Raw genomic sequence first — 22663 nt, forward strand, 5'->3', positions numbered from 1 at the left:
AATACCGGCAGAAATAAACTTTAATACACGTAGAAACATTACTCAAAATTATTTCACCCGCGGGAGTATAACGTTTTCGCATTTCTATTTGTAAGCAGTCTCAAGTGTCTTTTTCTTGTTTCTGATGCCTGGCCTCCAGCAAACATTTGTTGCCTTTTGCCACACTTTGGCTGCACATACACATCACACTATTGGGAAAATAACTATGCTGAAAAAGATATTGTCGATAAGTGCCAATGTTACAATATTTTACAATTTCTTTTTTACTTGATTTTTCGGAAATTGTACATTTTTGTATGAACCTAGACATCAGATGCATTTTAATCGAGGAGCATCAGAGTGGTGAACATTCTTTGTCCATTTCCCATAGTCTAAATGTTTGTTGCGACCTTAGTACTTCAGGATGTTGCAGCCCTTGAACTTCTTGCAACACCCCCCCCCCCTGCTTTGCAAACTTTTGCCTTAAGGCAATGTTAACATGCTTGCTGCCTACAAAAGCACAACCTCAATCTAAAACGATGAAGTTTCCTCAGGTCACCTGTCAAAACGTGCAGTAATAGAGCGTTTGAACTTTTGTATGTTGTGCTGCAGAAAAAGCTGCAAAGATGCCGCGTTTTAGCTGACTTCACTATTTTGTACAGTAATCTTAATCATGCAACTTTTTAAAGGAGTCTGCTGGTTACATCCCACTTAACACAATAAAAATGGCAGCAACTTTTGACCGATAACGGAATTTAAAATTGTTTGTTGTCGAAGCCAAAATTCATGAACACAGAAAGCATTATTACTTCAAACTATTGGATTAAAGATCCTTGTCTTCCGTTTTTATTAGACAAAATTGAAACTAGACAGATCATTAGTTCTCTATGTATATGCTGCAAACTGCTTTTACCTAGCGAAAAATTGGTGACAATTACTGTATTTTATAAGCAGCAACGAAATTATTGTAAACTGACAAGCAGATTGGCATCTTTGATTCAGACAGAACAGCCCTTGTACAGGAATGCGTACAGACCCTTTGTGCATAGGCCAACATGCTTTGACCTTTTGAGAAGAAACCACACGGACATACTTAGAAAATTTATTGTCACCCTAGGTCACTTTAAGATAGAAATGGACAAATCTCTTCACCTGGAACCCATGTACGAGAATAGCTTAGCTTCCACTTTTGTTGTAAATACATACTAGCAGTACACATCCCTTCGCGGGACAACACTTGCACACTGGAGTTCGACAGGCATTCCCAAAGCCGCACAAAAAATACAGATCCACTTGTATTTGTTTGTATATATAGTAATAGTTCTAAACCTAATTCGACAGTCAAAAACGTATGGCACAAAGTTGTTAGAATGTATAAAACAAATATTAGTATAAAGGCTGCACAAGCCAAAAGACTTGAGAATCAAACATCCAGCTCAAAACCCATACCAAAGAGAAAAAAAAAAAAAATACGATCGTGCCAGCTTGTTGTTGTTGAAACAAATAGAGACCCGGCATCGAAGGTTAAAATCTCAAATGAACGAGGGATGCTCAGATTAAACAAAAGTCCCAAATCAAATGTTCCACAATCTATCGACAATTCAGCAGCCCGTTCCCATAAAATTTGTAACAGTCTGCGAGCACAAACATTATTCAGCCTCTCCGAAAGCAATTGAAACATTTTTGTATAAAAGTGCTTGGCAACTTTTATACAAAACAACATGGGCCAGCGGCAAGATTTTTAACGAAGTATGTCTTTCGTGCCTTCGCACAAAAAAAATAACTCCGAAATGCGACGCTTCTCTACTTCTCTGTTCATCCGTCACGTACTGCGTCTTTTAAGTGTCCACGACAACAGACGAAGAGCCACGACAAACGCCGAGTCTTGACTGCGTACTGGGATGCAGAAACTCTTTCCTAAGCTCCCTTGCCAGGCAAGAGAGGCTCTTCGATTTTGTTTCAGTTAGGGACCGTTCCACCACCTGTCCAAGGAACACCTGTTAACTGCATCTGCGACGATAACCAGATTTCTCAGCAATCAAACCCACTATCACGCCAGTTCATTCCAGTTCACCAGGAGAAGAAGCCGGTGCCAGCAACACTAAACTAAGAGAAGGAAAGGGAGAGAGGCCAGTGCACTAGCCACAGGGCAAGAAGTTTCAGCCACCGCACCCACACTCACCGAGTTCATTTCTGAATGCCGTCGGATGAGGAATAGAAAGATGGACAAGAAAAACCCACCAGAATATCCAACAACAATGGGAGGGGGGTGGGGAATGGAGTGGGAGAAGGGGGCGGAGGTGGGGACTGGAGAGCTCATGTGTGCTTGAGCTCTTCCCCCTCATCACTATCCTCTTCCTCATCGCTCCCGTGCTCCGACGGGGCCGGGGTGGACGTTCGCGAGGCGCTGGGGGATGGCGGCTCGGACATGGGCCTGGGGTAGCGGAGCTGCAGCTTGGAGGACTGAAACATTCGGAGGGGAAGGGGGTGCAAAGGAGAAGAGCCAGTTCTCAGATGTGACCATTTCTGCTGTCGGCAAAAAAAAAAAAAAAACACATTGACGCATTGTCACCGTGTCACCGTTCGGGCTACATCTCGCAAGCACAAAAACAATAAGAGCTCACGCTAAGAATGCCGTGCATTTAAAAAAGACCTTCGAAGGCTTGTCCGACAACCCACAGTGTGTCTTAGGTTGTGCCGCACGCTCTTGATCATACCACTTATGTATGCAGCACCAGGCTGGTACGAGATAATATAAGCTGTCGTAGGCAGGCGAGAGAAACACTGAGCCCTCTGGTGCCACCAGATCACCAGATGGGGGAACCAGTTTTGTGCCACCAGACATGCCACTTTTTGGTATACTTTCATGAAGGAAGGAAAGCAATTTTTTTCCAGTGGAAACAAAAAACTGAAGAATGGAGAAAATAAATAAATGTTTGTATGTTTGCCAGATATATTATAAAAGCCCTTGGGTGGGAAGTTTCGTGACACTCACCCCCAGGTCGCTCTCAAGCAGTTCAGGGTGTGTTTTGTGCAGCGCCATCTGCCGTGCCTTCCGGTAGTACTGTGGAAGCAAGACATTCGAGGCTCAAACACAATGTTTGGGTCTTCAGGTCTTCAATAAAAAAATAGAAAGAACTGACACACACACACACACACGCAAATTCTTTTTTTTTACCTTGCAAGGTGTTTAAATGATGTGTCAAGATTCCCTTAAAAAATGTTTCCTACAGTCGTGTTTTTTTTTTTCTCCATAAAAAAAAAAGTTAATCGACAACAATGAAGGGGTGCAACCTAATATGGCATCCAAAGAGGTCACGGTGATTAGTTGTGGTTAATGCCTCGTTAAAGCTTGTTACAACTTTTTTTTTTTCATAATGAGGTTTCAAACATTTGAAAATGTTGAGCCAATTAAATGCACTCTTCCTTCTGAGATAGTAGAATTACTAACGGTTTCTGTTGTACATTTCTGTGAACAAGCAACAAATAATAAAAAGTTCATATCCTCGCACTGTGCTATCACGGGGAGTAAACCTCACCGAAAGTGAGAACCTCAATGAATGCACTTACTATTCCAAGGTTCTTCCAATCGAGGAGGTCACTTAGACGTTCCGTCCGATTCCTCTGGATGATCCTCTGGCGCCGAGACAGGCACGAAAAGTCAAACATGTACTGGAACAAGACGGAACATTGCTGTTTGCAAGCGCTGTCACACCAATTAAAAAATCAGACTTTTCACCAACGACTGAGTTATTTACCATCCAGTCTCAAATCTCTCAGGTCATCTCACTCTACAAAATGACCGAACACAAATTGATGCTTGGTGCGATAAATGGCTTATGCCTTTTAACCACGAGAAAAGCAAACTTATATCATTCACATGGAACAAATCTATTATTTATCCATACTCTCTAAGTGGCGTTGTAACTGGCATTGCATAATTGCTATATAAGTACCTTGGTGTTCATTTGGTACTCTCCCTCTCATGGATTCAGCATATTGACACCGTTACAGCTGAAGCATCACTCACCCTTAAATACTTAAAGCGCCATCTGAAAACAGCACGCTCTCACCTGAGAAAACTGGCCTACATAACATTTGTCCATCCAAAACTAGAATATGCATCGTCCATCTGGCACATATCACAACCCTACCTCGCTGATAACCTTGAAGCAATCCAAAACCGTGCAGCTTGATTTATTACATCTACATATTCCTACGACGTCAGTGTAACACAACTTGAACAAGCCCTATAACTTCCATTACTATCTGACTGCAGACTAACTTTCCGAATACATAAATTTTACCACAAAAACACAAGTCCAAATGACACCCTTCTTTTACCTCCAGATAGGATATAATCTCGCCTCAACCACAGTCACTGCATCAAATGTATACCAGGCCAAACACTAGCCTTTAATACGTCATTTTTTCCACAGGCTATAACTATCTGGAACTCCCTCCCCGAGGATATAGTACTTATTTCAGATCCGTCCATTTTCTGCCAGTCAGTCCTACCCAGAGTGTCATTGTATGCGCTTTTTGTTACTATTGTTTCTACTTTTGTTTTACTTTGTTTTTTGTGTTTCAAATTATTTATATTATATTTGCTCACATCCCTACCTTATGTAATGCTCTATCGGGCTCTTAAGGATATATAAATGAAATGAAATGAAGAATGGAGATTGATTGAGTCTCCTGCAAATGACACCCACCGATTTCTCGCAGCAGATTTCTGAAGATTGTTTTCACGTTTTGAATCTACAGATGTTGAGTAACTTTGCCATCTACTAATCCTAACTTATGTTGCATTTGGGCAAAAGTCTGACCTGCCTGCAATGTTTAGCTTATTCATGCAGTGTGAAAAACATGGTAGGCTCCTCAATCAAATACCTTGTATATAAATATAATAAAAGATAAAACCAAGAATTAGTTGGAGAATATAAACGAAGCAGGAAAGTGCTAAATAACATCTCTTTGCCAGACCCAAGTATATTGGCCTCAAACTAGCAGACTTCATATTGCAACTAGGGGAATGGCATAGGCGAATATTGACCGCAGCGGTAAAATGTTTGTGGTCCTAGGGCAGAAAGTTTTCTTCCATACCTGTGCCAGCTGCTGCACGGACTCCTCCGCACTCTTGAACCTCCTGTCGACTATGTAGATTCCGTACGACATTGGGTCGGCTACATGCTCTGCTATGAAGCAGCCGAAGCCAGAGAGGTTGGTTGTGACGCTGGGTATGCCCATGACGGTGCACTCGGCTGCAAAGGACAGGGTGAGCAGGTCGGTATCGTTTGTGGCGGGTCTTCTGGGGAGCTTACTTACCAGGGGTGTATCCCCAAGGCTCATAGTAAGAGGGAAAGATCCCTAGATGGCAGCCTCTCACAAACTCCTCGTAGTCCATGCTGAACAGTGGATTCGTTGAAGACAGGAATTCCGGGTGGAAGATGACCTGGTGCAAGGAGATGGCTTCTTGGAAGAACCTTCTTGTCCAAAGTATGGAGCAAGCAAGTCTTCAATCAAGTCGGCAGAAATGCGATAAAAGACCAGCTAGACTGCAGTGCCCGAGCTCTGCTGTGCTACCTGACAGTGGCAAGCCGAGTCATGACCGCAGCAAGGGCGACCTTGCTCATTATGGTCATCAGCAGTTCGCATGAACACCAAGTCCTGGTCATGGCTCGTCCTTCCACTGTTTAGTAGTTTTACTGCAGGCCTTCCGTCCTTCGGTACCACGGCCTCACTTGGCCTTTAGCACATTGCCACCGGCTGACATGTCTGGGGTTCTCGTAGTACATTTTCTTTTGCTAAGCTTCCGTGATCCAGCAACGATTTTTGTTTTCATTGTGTTGCGCTTATAGAAAGGGCGAGGACCAACAAATATCATTATATATAAATGCAGGATTTGTAAAAAGTTGAAATCTCAATACCGTAAACGACTTAATTTTCGCAAGGACCTAATTTTCGCGAATTTCACGAATTGCCCACAATTCGCGAAACATAAGTCCCGCGAACAATTCTGGTAAAATGTAAACACATTTGAATCTATATTGAGATCCCACCGCGTCGCGAAAATTAGAACCCGCGAATTATCCCAGAACTTCAGCTTTTACCTAAATCGCGAAATAATGAGCCAGCGAAAAATAAGTCGTTTACAGTATTCCACATCAGTTGCACGACAGGTAAGCTAGCAGGAAAGAATCCATAAAGAAAAAGGCTGTCTAGTAAGGAAAAACATGCAGATACACAGAATGAACCATAAGAGCTCGCAACTTTGCTTCACGGTTTAGAAACCAATTTCGAGAAGAAAGGCGTCGCAGTGCCAACGACCCGCCACCTCACCTTGACCCTGTCTTCTCTCCGGTTAAAGAGCTGGCAGCGCCGGATGTGGCAAAGCACGGGGTCCGACGAGTCATCGAGCATGTTGTGCGTGCAGACGGGCGGCAACGTCGTGCGCTGAGAAGCGTAGATGCAGCGCTTGAGCCGAACTAGGTCCTCAGAGTAGATAAGCTCCTCCCCCTTCGGGATCTTGCCCCTGCGGCCAATCACAAGTAATATATTAAACATTAATTGTGCAAAGGACAGACGAGGATGTAAAGACCTATAGTCTTGCAGGTTAAGAAAAGCAGGACAAGTCCCTCCCACAAGGCTCTCTGCTCGCCACCCAATTGGTGCTTTCCTCCTCTCCGGCGTTCCCTCCGCAAAAGTGAGCGCAATTGCTGGTACAGTCGAATCTCGTTATAACAGACCTTGATTTTGACCAAGATTTCGGTCAGTTGTAAAAGGAGTATGTTGAATGCAGGTATGAAGTTCAGTCAATGGTACATAGAGGAAAACCAAACGAACTTCACAAATCGGTATGTTATATCCAAACGTCTGTTGTAACCGGGTCTGTTGTAACGAGTTTAGACTATATTTGCTGACGACATTAGGTTGTTTAGTGTGGTTAATGCGGTAAAGGACTGCGAGCATCTACAGCGTGATGTAAATTCAATTTCGGCGTGGTGTTCTCTGAATGCCCTTGTTTTGAATGAGACAAAGACAAAAATTGTCATTTTCGGGAACGCGCGATACTGTGAGCCTTTCTCGTATATTAGACGACAACGCTATTGCTCGGGTTTCTGTGATTGGAGATGTGGGAGTGTATATGGATCCTGTATTTAATTTCAATCACCATGTCATTGCTATAACGAATGCATCTTGCAAAGTTTTGGGAGCCATTGCACGTTTATCACGCAATTTTTCGAATTCACTTTGTTTTTTATGTTCGTTTTGCTCACTCGTGCATAGTCGTATTGAATACACCCTGGGTGGTGTGGAACTGTATTGGAGTTACAAATTCATGTATCATCGAGCTTTTTCAAACAAAATTCACTTGCATACTTTCTGATCGCTACTTTTATTTAGATTATTACCACAGTTATGATAGAATATGCAGATTGATGAAAATAGATTTATTGCATAACTGAAGAATAAGACAATTTGAAGTTTCTGCACAAGGTCGTGAATGGAATAATTGATTCATCTGTATACTTATAGTTGCATTTACTTACGAGTTTCTAGAATTCCTTGCAGATCACATTCAATGTTTTATGCTTCCGATTTTCATAAAGCAGAACCCATGACACTGCTACAATTAACATATAACCATTGTGAACAGCCTGCTCACAACTAGCACCTTAATGCAATTAGAAGGGTATCAATAGTCTTGTCTTTCTTTGTGTCCTTGTCTGCCCTTCGTGTTATCTATTAATATGCTTAACCAACTAGCCCAACTTAACATTACAGTTCAATTGTCGGCAAAGAAGAAATCGCCGAGAGAAGTTTCGAATCCATATGCGCAGTTACCCAGTCTCTGTGATGTAAACCCGGTCGACACGGGGAGCTTGGTCGTGTACTGTCCAGGCCAAATTGCCTTTATCCGACGTCGATTTACAGAAGTGCATGGATTCTCGTCATTTTGCAAGCACCCATTGCGCCTTTATACAATGAATGCTCCACCAGTGTAGCGAGGTTGCATTTTTTTGTGAGAGACATTTGGTAGACACAAAAGCATCTTTACCGAGTTCTTCAAACACTACCGTAACATTCACATTTCGGTTCAAGAGACAATTTCAAGCAGTCTTACTTCTCCCAAATTCGGCCCGACACCCAGTTTTACACAGCATGTTTTTTTATACCTGCCCTTTTGTACCTCGAGACACAGGCACACAAAAAACAATGTAGATGGCCAATGTTAAAAATACTGCTACATTAAAATGAGCTAAACCAGTTTCTGAAAACTTACGACAGGCAGATTTCAAACATCCGCTTGCCGATCGTTGACTGCATTTGCTGCACGGTGTCGCGCAGCTGCTTAGAGATGGCTTGTCCACGCAACGACTCAACGTTGAAGTTGTTGGTTTTGGCAGGGAAGATGAGGAAGGCTATGACCGTGACTTCACTTCCCGAAGACTGCATCGAGAGAAGAATCAAAAGGAAGTGACACAATCAGTTTGTACGCAGCACAGCAGGCAGACGTCGTCATTACCTTGAGATAATGGTTGAGGCGAGCCAGGGACTCAATGAACAGGTCGGCCCCCTTGTTGGAGAACTCGTAGCGACCCGCAATGAAGCAGTACAGAGTCTTGTCCAGGTCAAAGTCATAGTGCCTGAGAGGTGCCGAATAGATTCGACGTTACAAGAAAATAAAGTCAAAGCTACCGGGACCCTAGCTGCGCCCCCAGAAATGGCATCACAAAATGTCTATGCATGGCCCTTTTGATTTTGCCACTCTGATTACTGTTTGCCCGGGTTGGAGAGCAAGTATTGTTCGGGATCGTTTTAGATTCAAGAGCGAAGGCTTACCCGTAAAAGTGGCCCCGTACGAAGTCGTGGATCTTTTCTTTGGCAATGGCGTGCATATTTTGGAACTCGTGCAAGGCACTGAACTTTTTGACGTTGAGGCCGTTTGGCGTGATAGCATCTGTAAGGAGACCCCCGTTGCAACACTGGCGAAAATGGACCTTTGCACTTTACAAGTAGGAAGAACAACTTGCTAAGTGACAGCACTGATTAGGGATGAAAGCTTGAGATCAGGCACCTGGCTTTCGTTTCAGCAAGTGCTCAGCTTCCATGGCAGTCACTTCGGAGACGGTGGCAAAGACGTGCGCGCTGTGGCAAGCCGCTCGCTCCATGCAGTAGCGGTGATAGATGCCTCGGTCTCCCGCTTCCTTGTCGAGACTGAACTGCAATCAAGTACCAAAGAAATATTGAATGCATTAAAATTCCCGAACTGAGTGTTAAAGAAAAGAGAACGTGTGCACATACTGCATGTACCCAGTGGCGTAACAAGGGGGGGGGGGGGGGGGGGGAGGCAGACCGCCCCGGGTGCAGCTGGGCAGTGAGGGGAGGGGGAGGGGGGGAAAGGGGAATTGTGGTGGGCCACTGCTCCGGGTGCCGCTGACCGTAGTGATGCCACCGCATGTACCTCCTTACTTTCTATGACTCATCTCAGCTTCCTTGGTCAGAGATTTCAGTAAGTTTGCATATCACCAACTAGCCCATGCACTAGGTCTTTTTAAAGCGCAACTCTTAGACACCCGTTTCCAGCTTGAGCAGCGTCGCCGTCGGCATAACCGCGCGTTGCATTATGGGACGTTTCCCATAATGACGTCACAAAAGTCACTCGTGAAGGTCATGACCAGTGAGTCATGTGACCTTCACTGGTCACGTGAAGGTCACAAACTTCACGTGACCTTCACTCGTGAAGGTCACGACCTTCACAAGAGTTATGAGGGAGGGATGCGGAGGCGAAAATGAGAGGAGGATGAAGGAGGGGGAGGAGAGGGTATGGAGGAGGGGCGAACCCCCCTCTCCGTACCCTCCACTCCTCCTCAAGAGCTGCGTTCTAATTCGGCATTACAGGGAGTTGTAAACGTCTTTCATTTTTTTCACCGATTGTTACAATTATGTGCTCCTAAGATAGTTAACTTAATCCTATGGTGTCCATGTTGCTTACAGCCAAAACTGCTCGCCTAGGCCGCTGCACACTTAATTGATTTGGCTACAGTGACCGCAATTGCTATATTTGAGATGTGTGCGTTAATTAAAGAGAAGTTTTGGGGTGAAAGCAAATTGGTGATTGATATAAAAGTTGTGGCAACCGTCCTGGTTCTCGCAGCACAAGTCATGGTAGTCGTGTTGATGATCACAGTAAGCTGCAGCTCCCTTATTATCGATTGTTCAGTGGACAAGAATGGGCACTAAAACCCTCTCTGGCGCATACTGGCGGCGTGCACGAACTCCAGGGGCGCTTCTCTACCTATCATCATCGTCATTTGTGACGTTACGGGTAGGACAGACTGGGACAGACCGCGCAGGTCTTGGACCACTTGACTCGTCAGCTCGCTTCATGCGCCGTTTGGGCGACGCGCGGCAAAGCCTGTTTAATGCATTGTGTTTATTCGGTGAAGTGATATTTGTAATAGGACATTTTACCAAACCGTCGTGCTATCAAACACTTTTTGGCGCTAAGGTGTCGAAGCGCTGGGACGGTGGTGGGCTGCTCTCTACCCCAGTACAAAAAGCTGGATGATGAAGATACAATATCCAGCACTTTACCCCACAACATCTACCATGGCAGACGGGTGTGTTCTTTTTTTATTATGATTCAAACAAAGTAAAACTGAGACAGGAATGTCTCATCAGATTGAAAATAGGGAAGCAAAACTCGAGAACTTCTCACGTGTGTGGCAAACACTTCAGTGAGAGAGACTCTGTATCATCTTGGTTCTAGTCTGTTCTGCGAGTGCTGGTCTCTTATTAATTCCAAGTTAATTCTTCTTTGAATTTTGTAAACCAGTAAACAAACATTTCCTCAAAATAACTGGCAGGAAGAAACAGTGGCTGGCTTCTGGAGTCCTTTCAATTGAATCCCTGCTTATTCACTCGGTCGACCTGCGAGAACCCCTCGCAATTGAAGTCTTAAATCTAGTAATTCGGTGACACTTCAGCGTCCCAAAGAATGAGGTATACACCTGCTATGAATTACTACCGTTTGTATGTTTAATTTTGCAGACCCTAATACGTGATGCCCTTCTTAGCGAGCAACTTTGAATTTGTAAACAATTCTTTGTAGAGGCTGAATAGAACAAATTAATCAGTCGCCTGAATTTGCCGGGCCGTGTCCGACAATTTAAGAATTTATAAAAATTTCTGCTTTTCTTTTAAGCAGAAGTCGCGATGTGACAAACTTCTTTGCCATGTATTCGATACGGGAGGAGCTAAGCCTCAGTTGCTGACAAACATTTGCACGTCAGCAACTGTCGAGTTAGGTACATTTGGATAGAAGCGTCCGTATAGGCAAGCTCAATGTAGCTAAAACAAGTGTGCGGCGCTTTTCAACACAACTGTGCATGCATGCACAGCTAAAGGCCTATTCACACCATGCATCTTGTTGGCGAATCTTGTGTCGCGAAACTAGGTTTCGGGAAACAGATTTCCCCTGTTGTTTGCGACCGAAAAAGTGGCGCATTTCCTTGCTTCTGGAGCAATCTTTTACTGAAACTTCACGAAGGCCTGTCAATCACCTGAAGGAGAAATGCGGACGCTGCCAATGGCGGCTCGACTTCGCTACGACGTCCGACTTTCGAGGCGGAGCGAGCTTTTGGAGGAGTCCGATTTTTGGCCGATATATCCGAGCCAAAGCCGAAAAGAAAAGCCAACATGGCGGCGAGCGACAAGCGGAGGAGCAGTGCATATGAGCAATGTATGTTAGCAGTACGGGTTGGTGGTGCAGTGCATCAACAATCGCAATGAGTGCAATCACCGCATATAAACATGATGACGGGATAGCTTTCTTTTAGCGGTGCAAAAATGTCCGAAATGCTTCCAGATATCCACCTGTTCTTTGACGTTCGCAGTCTTTTCCGGGTTTGACGGGCTTAGAAAGCCCAGTGAGCCAGATCTAATGAAGTTTATGGAGTGGTATTAATAAAGCAAACTGTTTCTTCACGCTGTGCATACTTCATATCATTTTGATGGAAAACGCTCGACATTCCCGGTGCAGATGACAAGGTTTGGCGAGATTCTCGTAAGTCACAGGTTTCACGCATCAAACTCCACGTGTGAACAGGCCGATTTCGCTAAATCTTGGTTTCACTAAACTATGGCGCGTTGAAAATATGCATCATTTGAATAAGCCTTAAAGGGATACTACAACGAAATTTCGGAGCTTATTTTTTGGGTTTACAAGTGTTCAAAGGAGCAGTATCACATCAGACACACCAATATCTTGTTAAAAGGGAATTTTAAAACAGATTAAACGATTAGCAAAGAGCACCTGGTGGATGGCACTAAAGCCTCAATTGTAATGACCGTCTAGGAACCTTGACAGGTAGTGATGATAACTGTCTCGCCATGTACTATACATGCTTTGATTGTGACGTCATCCTGACAGCTCTACGGCCAGCACAAGAAAAGAGGGGAGGGAGGAACTCCCCTCTCAACGAAACTCTCTTTTGTGCGTCCCAGACGTCGCTATTCTCCCTTTACAAAATTATAGAAGATTAACCTGTCAATCAAAATTCATACAAAAGCAGATTTGGGGTTAGTTGCGACGGCCCGATCGCTGCCGTGCTTCGACCCCTTCGGTGGCTGGAACGGCTAAAACATCCCGATAACGTCAGCCTTGCCACAGCTTTGCTCATCCTAAGCAGACTATGTCACGATTTTGCCGAATGTGACGCGCTGGCTGCTCTCCGAGCGCTTGCCAGAGTGGGCTGTTTATAACGATAAATACAGCCATCAGACTCAAAATACAAACGTGCAATTATCCTTTATGGATATTGTGGATTATATTCAGCCCATTTCTGAACACAATGGGTATATTTCAAATTTCGTAGAAGTATCCCTTTAAGAAGACAGCACGAAATTTGCTCTGGTGAATGCAAAACCTTCTTGTACAGCAGCCTCCACAGATCCGAAAAAAAAAGAATCAGGGAGGCTGCACGCTGCGCAAGCTGTAATATGAAGTTCCAGGCTTGGTTTCTAAACATTTGAAAGTTTTTTTAATATAATAAGCAACTTTGAGGCACTGTTATTCATTAGAAAGATCACTCACAGAAGTGTTATACATGTTTCTTTGAAAAATAAACTGTATTTAATCCGCACAGATGAAAACTAACATTGCCACTTCGTGCTTTGACATTGCGCATCGTCTGCTCGCAACCTACCAGCGCCACCAAAACATTTCGTTGCCAATAGCAGTACTTCATTTCAAAGATATATTTGCTAAAATGCTGCCAACACAGCCATGAGGCTTTATGTAGTGCATCATTTGCACATACTCCCATGAAGAATCCACACATTCACACCAGTAGCTTCGACAGCATTGTACGCTTCCTCACCTTCCTCGATTAAACTGCGCTGCAAGGGATTACAATCAACGACACCGAGACGAGAAAGGCAATGCAACAAACAGAAATGTGCGCAAACTAGCAACTGTTTATCTTTCCTTCCACACGGAAGCGGAGAAAAGAAGGAAGAAGAAAAAAGGGGAGAGAAGTAAAAAAACATAAAGAATAGAAAAACTTTTTTTTTGCGATTTCCGCTATCAAAAGTACTCAAACCTGCATTGTTATGTCTCTGCGGCATTCTTTCAGGTAGTTCCATTTCCTTTTTTGGTGAGGAAAATCGAAGGCTCACCGACACATGTTTTGTGCATTCCCAACGTCACGAAAAATGCCTCCATCCCTTCACGCTTTTACCTTTCCCGTGATCTAGTCAAAGCAAAATTTCTCTGAAATTACGCCTCACAACTGCACCGTGCGCAACGCCCTTACCTTGTCGAGGTTGTTGTAAAAATCCACGTTGCCAGCGCAGAGGTACCTTCCGAGGAGCGTGGCATGCGTGATGAAGACTGTCGCAACGTCCAGGTGCCTGGTGCGGCAGAGCATCAGCCCAATGCCGGCTAGCCATTCGTGGAACTGAGCAACCACAAATGGCGGGCCCTTCTCCGCTGTCACTGCCTTCATGAACTGAAAGAACAACGTGGCGCTTGGTTTGCAAGACGTCCGCCCAATCGTACTGGCAGGTAGCATATACTAGTACTACCTTGCGGGCACATCTCAATGCATCCCATTCGAGGGGAAGCGCTAAATTATGATGATAGGCAGCAACCAAATATAACTTTTCATCCTAAAGCCACATATATTTCCTGAGAAAAACTAACAAAGTCGAACCCAAACCACTGAAGAGCACAAAAGAATGCAGCATCAGAGACACCAGAAGGTACATTTAGGAGGTTTGACTCCTTGTTCCTTGTAACAATGCATTCAAGGATTTGTAAGGAAGCATATTTTCGGTAATCATAATTTATGTTCAATGAATTCAATTACTTCTATAGACAAGATGTGCCTCGGACAACTTGTTGCCTCTCAAATATCTCAAGTTCATCATCGTCGTTGCATGTGATGGAACCCTATTTTGAGCCACAAATGTTCCGATAGTCGGACCCCAGTAGAAATTGAGGCACGCGTAAATACTTCATCGGAGACCCTGTTACCCTGACACAACGTTGTGCAATCTCAAATCAATCATAAAGTCTGAATGATGCAGTTAGTCAATAAATTTGATGTTCAAGCTCGGGCTGCGGTTCAACTCAAAGCCGGGCCAGAACCGAGAGACCTCTTCCAGATATGGCGTGCAAGTTCGTCTTCTCTTCTTTTGCACCTTGTGCGTTTGTTTGCCCACAAAATGCGCCTGCGTGCTTTTGTTAACCCCCAGTTCCCACCAATGATGACGCGCACTTTGCTGCCTCGACAGCCGCTGATCGGCTTGCCCCTCCTTGCATTTTGGTACACTGGTCAAGAATGAATTTTGGATTGCGAGTTTACTTACGTCGGAGAGGAACCATGCGACTAGGTAGCCAAATATGATGGCGTCGTTAGACTCCCGGTCGTGCCAGGGAACCCCAATGTTGCATGTATTCCAGAGATCCCTCTTCCACTCGTCCAGTTTCCACGCCGCCGACCCAATGTCGAACAGCAGCACTTGCGGGTAGCCGTCAATTAGCCACCGCCCATACACCACCTGGAAAAGTGAACAGGTAGCGCTACATTAACGTAATTCCTGTCTGGGAGGGTCATCAACTGTAAAATATTTACGCAACTAAGATCATACTCACAGTAGCATAGCAGTTAGTGGCAGAGCGAAGAAGTCTAGCATTATCATCATCTGTGGCTGGCTTCTACGGGCGACGTTGCCAATGCCAATTTTTATGTACTGGTCCTTGTCTACCATTTAACCTTTAATTAATTTCGCCAGCAACGTGAAAAAGAATTTACGAGTGACATCTTAATTATTTGGCACTGTTACTCGTCATTTTGTCGCGCTACCCATGTCGGCAAATTACTGCATGCTTGCATACTCTCTCGGAGACACCTTGTAGAGAGCATTCCGAAAAAAACCTTTTGCTGTCGTCGCTTCCAAAGTACCAAGAGTTCACCTTGATGCCTTGTTCCTTCAGGGCCTTGACGCTGTTCCAGAAGATACTGTAAGGCGGCTCCAGGACCTCCACTTCGGTGCGCACCAGGTTTTCATTGTAAGGCCCTATGAGACAGAACTGGTCACCCAACTCCTCCACTGTCACCTCTGCCTTGGACCTGATGACTGTGTAGATGCCTCCAACTGGACACAGGACATGCATGCCAGACAGTTGTCAGCCATATTGCCATACCAAACAGTGGTCAAGATTTTGCAGACATGTTTACTCCATTCTGAAGTTGAGTGTCACGACACACCATAAAACTACTTGTTTCATAATGTGTGAATATCTGAGCAATGTTTCAAGATGCTATCTAAGAAAGTACCAATGACACTGTCCAGGACAGCCTTGGACCTGACAATTGTGTAGATACCTCCAGCTGGACATGGGATGCGTGCAAGACAGTTCTCGGCCATGTTGCCGCACCAAACGTGGTCACGATTTTGCGGTCACATTTACTCCAACTTTAAGCTGAGGGCTATAACACACCATAGTACTCCTTGTTTTATGGTGTTTGCCTAGCATGTGAATACCTTAACAGTGTAGCAAAATACTACGTAAGAAGGTACCAAGGGCCAGGACAGCTAGACAGTGTCGGATCGGATTATTTTATGAACAGTGTGTCAGAACTGGAAGACATTGCCATCTGGACAATAGTCAGACAGGGATGGACATTTACGAATAAAGTATTTTTGTAAAGGGCTGCCTCCCCTTCACAAGAGCTTCAGGAAATACTGGTCTTTCTATTTTACTTAATGCATCTGTAATCATTACAGATTATCCCAATTAGCCGTCTATTTCTGAGGTTTTGAACAAGCTGATTAACTCTTGTAAGGTTTCAAAAGAGCCGAGTCATTCTTGCAGAGTTATCTACAAAAGTAGTACAGTTGAGACCGGTTATTAACGAAGTCAACGAGAATCGGAAATCACTTCGCTATATCCGCTATTTTGTTACAACCAACTTCAATTATAACGAAGTGCAAAAGGGAATGGGAAATGGAGATCGCTTTGCTGTAGCCGCTATTTCGTTATAACCGACTTCGTTATAACCGGTCTCAACCGTACAATATTCTTTTTCTTTTTTTTAATTTTATCTGCAGAAGTGTCATGCATTATTTTTCATGAACTTCAGTGGCCTGGTTTTTATTTGTGTTTCCTAGCTAGTTTTTATGGCCAGCCTATGTTTGTCTTTTACCATTTAGTGTTAAAGCTTGGTCTGCTGGGCAAGCAATGAGTAATCTGTCTTTCTTGTTGTGCACATCTTTGTATTTTTCACTCTCATGGCAGCCGAGTTGAAGCAGTGCAGACTGTTTGGTCTGTCAATCACAGGTCTTTGGGTGCTGGTGAAGGCAAACTTTTTTTTTAGTCTGCTGAGGTTTTTGAAGAAGGTTTGGGGCAGATTGAGTTTAAGCTTGTAGTTCTTGTCACAATTCGCTAGATAAGCACCATTTTTCCCGGAGGATGGCAATGGAAACACCCAAAGCTCTGCTCACTTTTTTTTTTTTTTTATTGTCTGTTAGTTTGTTGTTTTGGCTTGCCTTCATTAGCTTGTGGCTTTTATCGGTATGAGTGCCTGTGTGCAGTGTGGTGTCATTTCCTCCAACTGATCAAGACGCTGTGACTGACAGTGACGAAGACAACCGTGTCTTCAACTTCAGATCCTGACTGCCAATCAACCTTTGGAAACTTCAGTTACATCGGACTGAACCTCACATCTTAAAGCTAAGGCGTTTTTTCTTCTGGTGGTTTGCTCCGGCATTTCACAGAAACGGTTCGGACAAATTTTTGCAAGCAAAATGGTTTTTTCTGTTTCGTATTGAGGTTTTTCTTTGGCTAGTCAGCTGTGGAAACAATTAATTTCATTATAACGATAATAATCCCCGGAAAGGGGAACGGGGGGAGGGGGGGGGGGGCAGAGGTCAAACACAAATCGTTATTCTTGCCCAGCTCACTTACACCTTTGCAAAAATTGCATTATCATCATAATCTTAAAATGCAGGTCGTTCACCCTTGTTGAAGTTAGACTAAGGGCAGCCGATAAAACCCGTTTGCTCTACTGACGTCAAACTCCTGGTTAGCTTAGTTGGTATAGCGCTCCACTGGAAAAATGGTTAAAGTGCAGGTGAGCTGATGTAAGTTATACATGATGATTAAAAACCTTAGACTGTGGTTTGAAAAACAGAAAATTGTGAAGTAGAAAGAAAAAGGGACAGACAACATCTCAAACTCGGCTAAAAGCTTTATTGCCTCAACGTCTTATATACACCTCCCCCGGACGTCGCCACCACCACAACGGTTGATCACTGAACTACAAACAATACACCGGAATGACAATACACCAAACTGCCACCAATGCATAAAAAAATGTTATACAAACAGAAACACAAGGTTGTCACCACCGCACCCGGAAGGACTTCGACGCAGACAATGTAAGACCAGCACTTGGAAACACAACAAGACCGTCTCCAACTTACCCCCCTTCCCCCTGAACTGAACCATGAATCGCACACAATCGCCAACAATGCCCCCTATTACGATCCCGAACACAACAATGCAAAAAACTGCGAAGCAGCCTCCTCCCCTTTTACGTTCACCCCACACTAGGTCTTTACAGTCGAAGAAACTCTTGACTCGCTTCCAATTTGCAGTGACGCTTGGCTAAAGCAATTTCCCGGTGTTTTTATGCGAACAGTTTCTCGCACAACACGTCTCGTCTCCTCACGCTCTTTGTGTATGATTTCTGTCTCTGACCAGTTCGCTGTACATGCATTGATCCTGGAGATGCCTCGCTAGTTCAGAGTTTGAAGCGTTAATCCGCACATTCCGTTTATGTTCTGTCAACCTATCGTTAATGCATCTTGCAGTCTGACCAACATATTTAAAGCCGCATTCCAAAGGAATTTCATACACTACAGGGTGATTCAAGGAGAGGCCAGGCTCTTTAAATCGACCGCAAAATTCGGTTTCTTAACCTATCGCACTACGACTTTTTGCAGCGTTGCCCACAGATGGTGCATTTTTTTGGTAAAATTTGCAAAGAGCGAACTTACCTGAGGAAAAAGTAAAGAAAGAAAAAGGCTTAGCTTCTATGGAAACTCAGCGACGCCACCGGTCTTCAAACAACACGGCGCCGTTTCGCACGGCAGGCAAGAGATGGCGCAATGAACGAGCATACGGCGCCGAGAGCCGGCGTCTTAGCAGACAATCTTTTCGACTCAAAAGCGGTGCGCGTTCCGCAGGCGGCGACAGTCGCAGAAACACAAACAGGCACGGCAACAGCAAGGAACTGCAGTTCCTTGTCTACTAAAGACGCCGGCTCTCGGTGTCGTATGCTCGTTCGTTGGCGGCAGTTGGCGTCGCGACCGCTTGCGCCATCTCTTGTCTCCCGTGCGAAACGGTGCCGTGTTGTTTGAAGACCGGTGGCTTCACTGCGTTTACATAGGAGCGAAGCTTTTTTCTTTCTTTACTTTTTCCTCAGGTAAGTTCGCTCTTTACAAATTTTACGAAAAAAAAAAATGCACCATTTGTGGGCAACGCCGAACAAAGTCGTAGCGCGATAGGTTAAGAAACCAAATTTTGCGGTCGATTTAAAGAGCCTAGCCTCTCCTTGAATTGCCCTGTACTCCACTGACACATGGAACAGATCTGTCGCGATGAATTTTTTTACATTCTTTCTGTCCTGCCTCAAAAGTTCTTGACACTTCGCTTATCTTGCTTATCTTCGATCTGTAGAGCAAGCTGCCATTTCATGAAGGATTCTTGATAGCCGGCCCTCTCCAGTCTTCCCCATTGTCTTTTCAAAGACTGCTCCATGTAATGAATGCATGACCTTCGTAGAGTGTTCTGGGTCAGAGACTTCACTACCCCTGCCTTTACAATTTTAGAATGACAACTCTGCTTCGATAGGACGGGTTTTGGTGCCTGCTTCCCATATTCCCAACACAGCCCACTGTCCACATGAATGAGTAAATCCAAAAATTAAATGACATTTTCCTCCGGCTTTTCCCCAGTGAAACGCAGCTCCGGGGCCGCTGGACTTATTACATTTTGTAGAGTATCCGAAAGGTTATCTCGAAAAGTGCACACAATTATATCGTCTATGTATCTTCAGACAAAACCTACATCTGGGGGCATATCTCTCATCTTCTCAACCACAACTCTGTCTAGGGTGTTGAGATAAAACTCGGCCAAACGCGGCGCAACCGACGATCCTATACGGACTGTACGTACATCCGTTCATCATACCCCATAATTGTTGACTGCAGGTATCGGTCCAGAACTATGAGGAAACCATCTACCGACACTCCCTACTCTGACTGAAATTTCACTAGATTTAGCTCTAACAGTTCCTTTACCGCCGACATCAGTCTTTTCTTTTCAAGAGAATAATATAGATCCTTTATGTCCATTGAGAAAACTGAACACTTCCTACCGTGATTGCTATTCATGACATCAATAAGCTCTCCTGAATTTCTTAAGGATAGAGAATGTTTCAAGGAGATTAGCCCTAACCTACGTTGGAGAAAAGAAGAGACAATGTTCTGCCAAGTGCAAATTTCATTTATAACAACTCGGAGAGGCATGCCAACTTTGTGGTCTTTTAAAAAGAATTTCAAACATAGAGTCGTCTTGGATTGGGACATGATGCTCTTCACTACACTTTCCTTTTCCTCATCTTTTAGTATGGTACAAATGTCTCTCCTTAACTTTCCTAAGTTTCCTTTTTTTAGGATTAACGCTTCAAAATATGAACTAGCGAGGCATCTCCAGGAGTGTAATGCATGTACAGCGAACTGGTCAGAGACAGAAATCGTACACAAAGAGCGCGAGGAGATGAGACATGTTGTGCGAGAAACTGTTCGTATAAAAACACCGGGAAATTGCATTAGCCAAGCGTCACTGCAAATTAAAAGTGAGCCAAGAAAGTTTCTTCGACTGTAAAGACCTAGTGTGGGGTGAACGTAAAAGGGGAGGAGGCTGCTTCGCAGTTGTTTGCATTGTTGGGTTCGGGATCGTAATGGGGGGCATTGTTGGCGACTGTGTGTGATTCATGGTGCAGTTCAGGGGGAAGGGGGGTAAGTTAGAGACGGTCTTTTTGTGTTCCCAAGTGCTGGTGTTACATTGTCCGCGTTGAAGTCCTTCCGGGTGCGGTGGTGACGACCTTGTGTTTCTGTTTGTATAAAACTTTTTTTTTTTTTTTTATGTATTAGCTGTGGTTTGGTGTATTGTCATTCCGGTGTATTGTTTGTAGTTCAGTGATCAACCATTGTGGTGGTGGCGACGTTCGACGTCCGGGGGAGGTGTATATAAGACGTAGAGGCAATAAAGGTTTTAGCTGAGTTTGAGACGTTGTCCGTCTCTTTTTCTTTCTACTTCACAATTTTCTGTTTTTCAAACCACAGTCTCAGGTTTTCAATCATCATGTATAGCTCCCATGGAAATGGAGAGGACCCTGGTTCGATACCAGGACTAGGCTAATTTTTTCGGTGGTGCACCATTCACCTAGCTCTGTAAGATTTGTGTTCGTTTGTCCTTTGTCCCTCCCGTTCCCCTTCTCCAAGGATTATTATAGTTATTCTTGTCCAACTCGCTTGCACCTTGTATTATCATCATACAATTCCAGTATGTATCTTTGCAACTTAGCCATTTTTTTTGTTAATAATAATAATAATACTTTATTTGCATAAGCGTAGCAGCGTTCCCCTTGCAGAGTAAGTATGGTTTCTCTGTATGACAGATGTTTCCCTTCTTAAATTTTGTTGTTTTTGTTTCTAGCCCTTTGTGTTATCAGATGCTTACCTGACTTTACACCTTGTGTGTCCCTATCGCCTGCCAGTTATTCTATTTCATGAAATAAATTTTGTTAATCTGGGGGCTGCACTATTTTATTAATTTCATCTACTCCACGACGACCCGGCCATCTCACTGCCGAACGATCCTTTATTTTTTTATAACCCTGTGACAGGTTTGGTTTACTATAAATCACATAATAATTAATTAGGGCACCAGGTTAAGAAGACTGGCTTTTTCCAGAAATCGAGAACGGTATGTCATCCACTTTGTGACCACTGTCGCGAGGACATACGGTCCCCGTGACCTTGAGCTGCCACCGAACGACCCTGATCACAGGAGCTACCGCCAGTGAGGCACCAAGAGGAGGGGGGCGTGTCAGCAGGCATCTGAATCGTGAGCTCAGCTAACCAGAGCTTTAGAAAAGGGCGAAACCTCTAAATCGGCGTTCACAAAACCCACGCGACAATCTTAACTATCAACTTTCGTCGTTCAAAGCCAAACGCTCGCAAAAAAAAAAAAAAAAAAAAGAAAAGAAAAAAAAGTATACAAAAATTGCCGCCGTAACGCCATTCATCAAGATGCGAGTACTACAAGTAAGCTCGCATCACGTCTCGCTAGGTTCGCGGTGGTTATTAACCTGGACCGAAAACAGGTGCAACTTTGACGCAGTTTTTGATGAGCGCGAGACGGTCCATGTTCCCAAATTACGCTTCACAATATTCAGCACTCGGGCAAAACGAGCCAGTTGGGCCGGTCTGCGTGGCTTCGCAAAACCGGCATTACATGGTGCATCGGGTGGTATGCGTCAAGACGGGCCGGCGAGGGGTTGGGCAAGCGAGAAAATCACCTTTGTTGCAGACTTCCCAGGATATTTCGAAGACCCATCGGTTCTCGGCCTCCGCGGTGGCCCCACGGTCGAGCAGGAGGTCCTCTGTGCCTTCGAGCCGGTAAAATCGCCGAGAAATTCGCGAAGACATCGCACGACGATCTTATATTTGAGGGCCCCCTTGGTGACCTTCGGTTTTGGCAGTGGCGGCGGAGGGGGGCTGCTTCTCTTCGCCGCCGGTCCGATCTGGAGGAGGGGGAAGGTGCACTGCTTTTTGTTTCGATTTGCACATTTTGATTTCTGCTCGCTCGGTGCATATTTTGTGTTTTGAAATTTGTGCTGTCGCACGACGGGAGAAACAAAGAAACAGAATACAGAATGCTAACGAAAGAATAGGTCGTTACCACTGGTCAGTGGACGTTACCAACGATGCATGACGTTGCTCCAGTTACTAAATCGCAACTTCGCAATTACTTCAGTTATTTAATCGTGTAAAATTTTATAACCGTTGAATTATACTGAGCATGGCAACATTTTCT

The 22663-nt window shown here is 44.4% G+C and overlaps 2 protein-coding genes across 3 annotated transcripts in view; one reads left to right on the forward strand and one right to left on the reverse strand.

The window, feature by feature from the left end:
* Nucleotides 1-15597, forward strand: part of LOC8052119 (hsp70-binding protein 1) — a 31495-nt gene extending 15898 nt beyond the window's left edge. The window contains exon 6 of the mRNA XM_029973602.4: nt 15488-15597. Within this exon, the coding sequence (XP_029829462.2) occupies nt 15488-15518 (31 nt within the window). The 3' untranslated portion in view covers nt 15519-15597. The remainder of the gene's footprint in view (nt 1-15487) is intronic.
* Nucleotides 1070-22572, reverse strand: LOC8052116 (glycogen [starch] synthase). 2 transcript variants are annotated; one of them, XM_040498726.2, is made up of 15 exons: nt 22529-22572; nt 22146-22370; nt 15467-15648; nt 14860-15051; nt 13803-13997; nt 9062-9206; nt 8827-8944; nt 8510-8630; nt 8267-8433; nt 6322-6514; nt 5308-5434; nt 5086-5243; nt 3550-3651; nt 2975-3043; nt 1070-2442 (listed from the first exon to the last, which is right to left on the reverse strand). In XM_040498726.2, exons 2-15 carry the CDS (start codon nt 22273-22275, stop codon nt 2296-2298), a joined length of 2046 nt encoding a protein of 681 aa, XP_040354660.1. In that variant the 5' UTR covers nt 22276-22370; nt 22529-22572; the 3' UTR covers nt 1070-2295. The 2 variants fall into 2 exon arrangements, with proteins under 2 accessions (XP_040354660.1, XP_029829461.1); XM_029973601.4 differs by lacking the exon at nt 22529-22572 and having other exon boundaries at nt 22146-22374.
* Between the last annotated feature and the right edge of the window lie 91 nt (nt 22573-22663).

The sequence above is a fragment of the Ixodes scapularis genome, unplaced genomic scaffold, assembly GCF_016920785.2.
Source record: "Ixodes scapularis isolate PalLabHiFi unplaced genomic scaffold, ASM1692078v2 PGA_scaffold7__128_contigs__length_106722199, whole genome shotgun sequence".
Lineage (NCBI taxonomy): Eukaryota > Metazoa > Arthropoda > Arachnida > Ixodida > Ixodidae > Ixodes > Ixodes scapularis.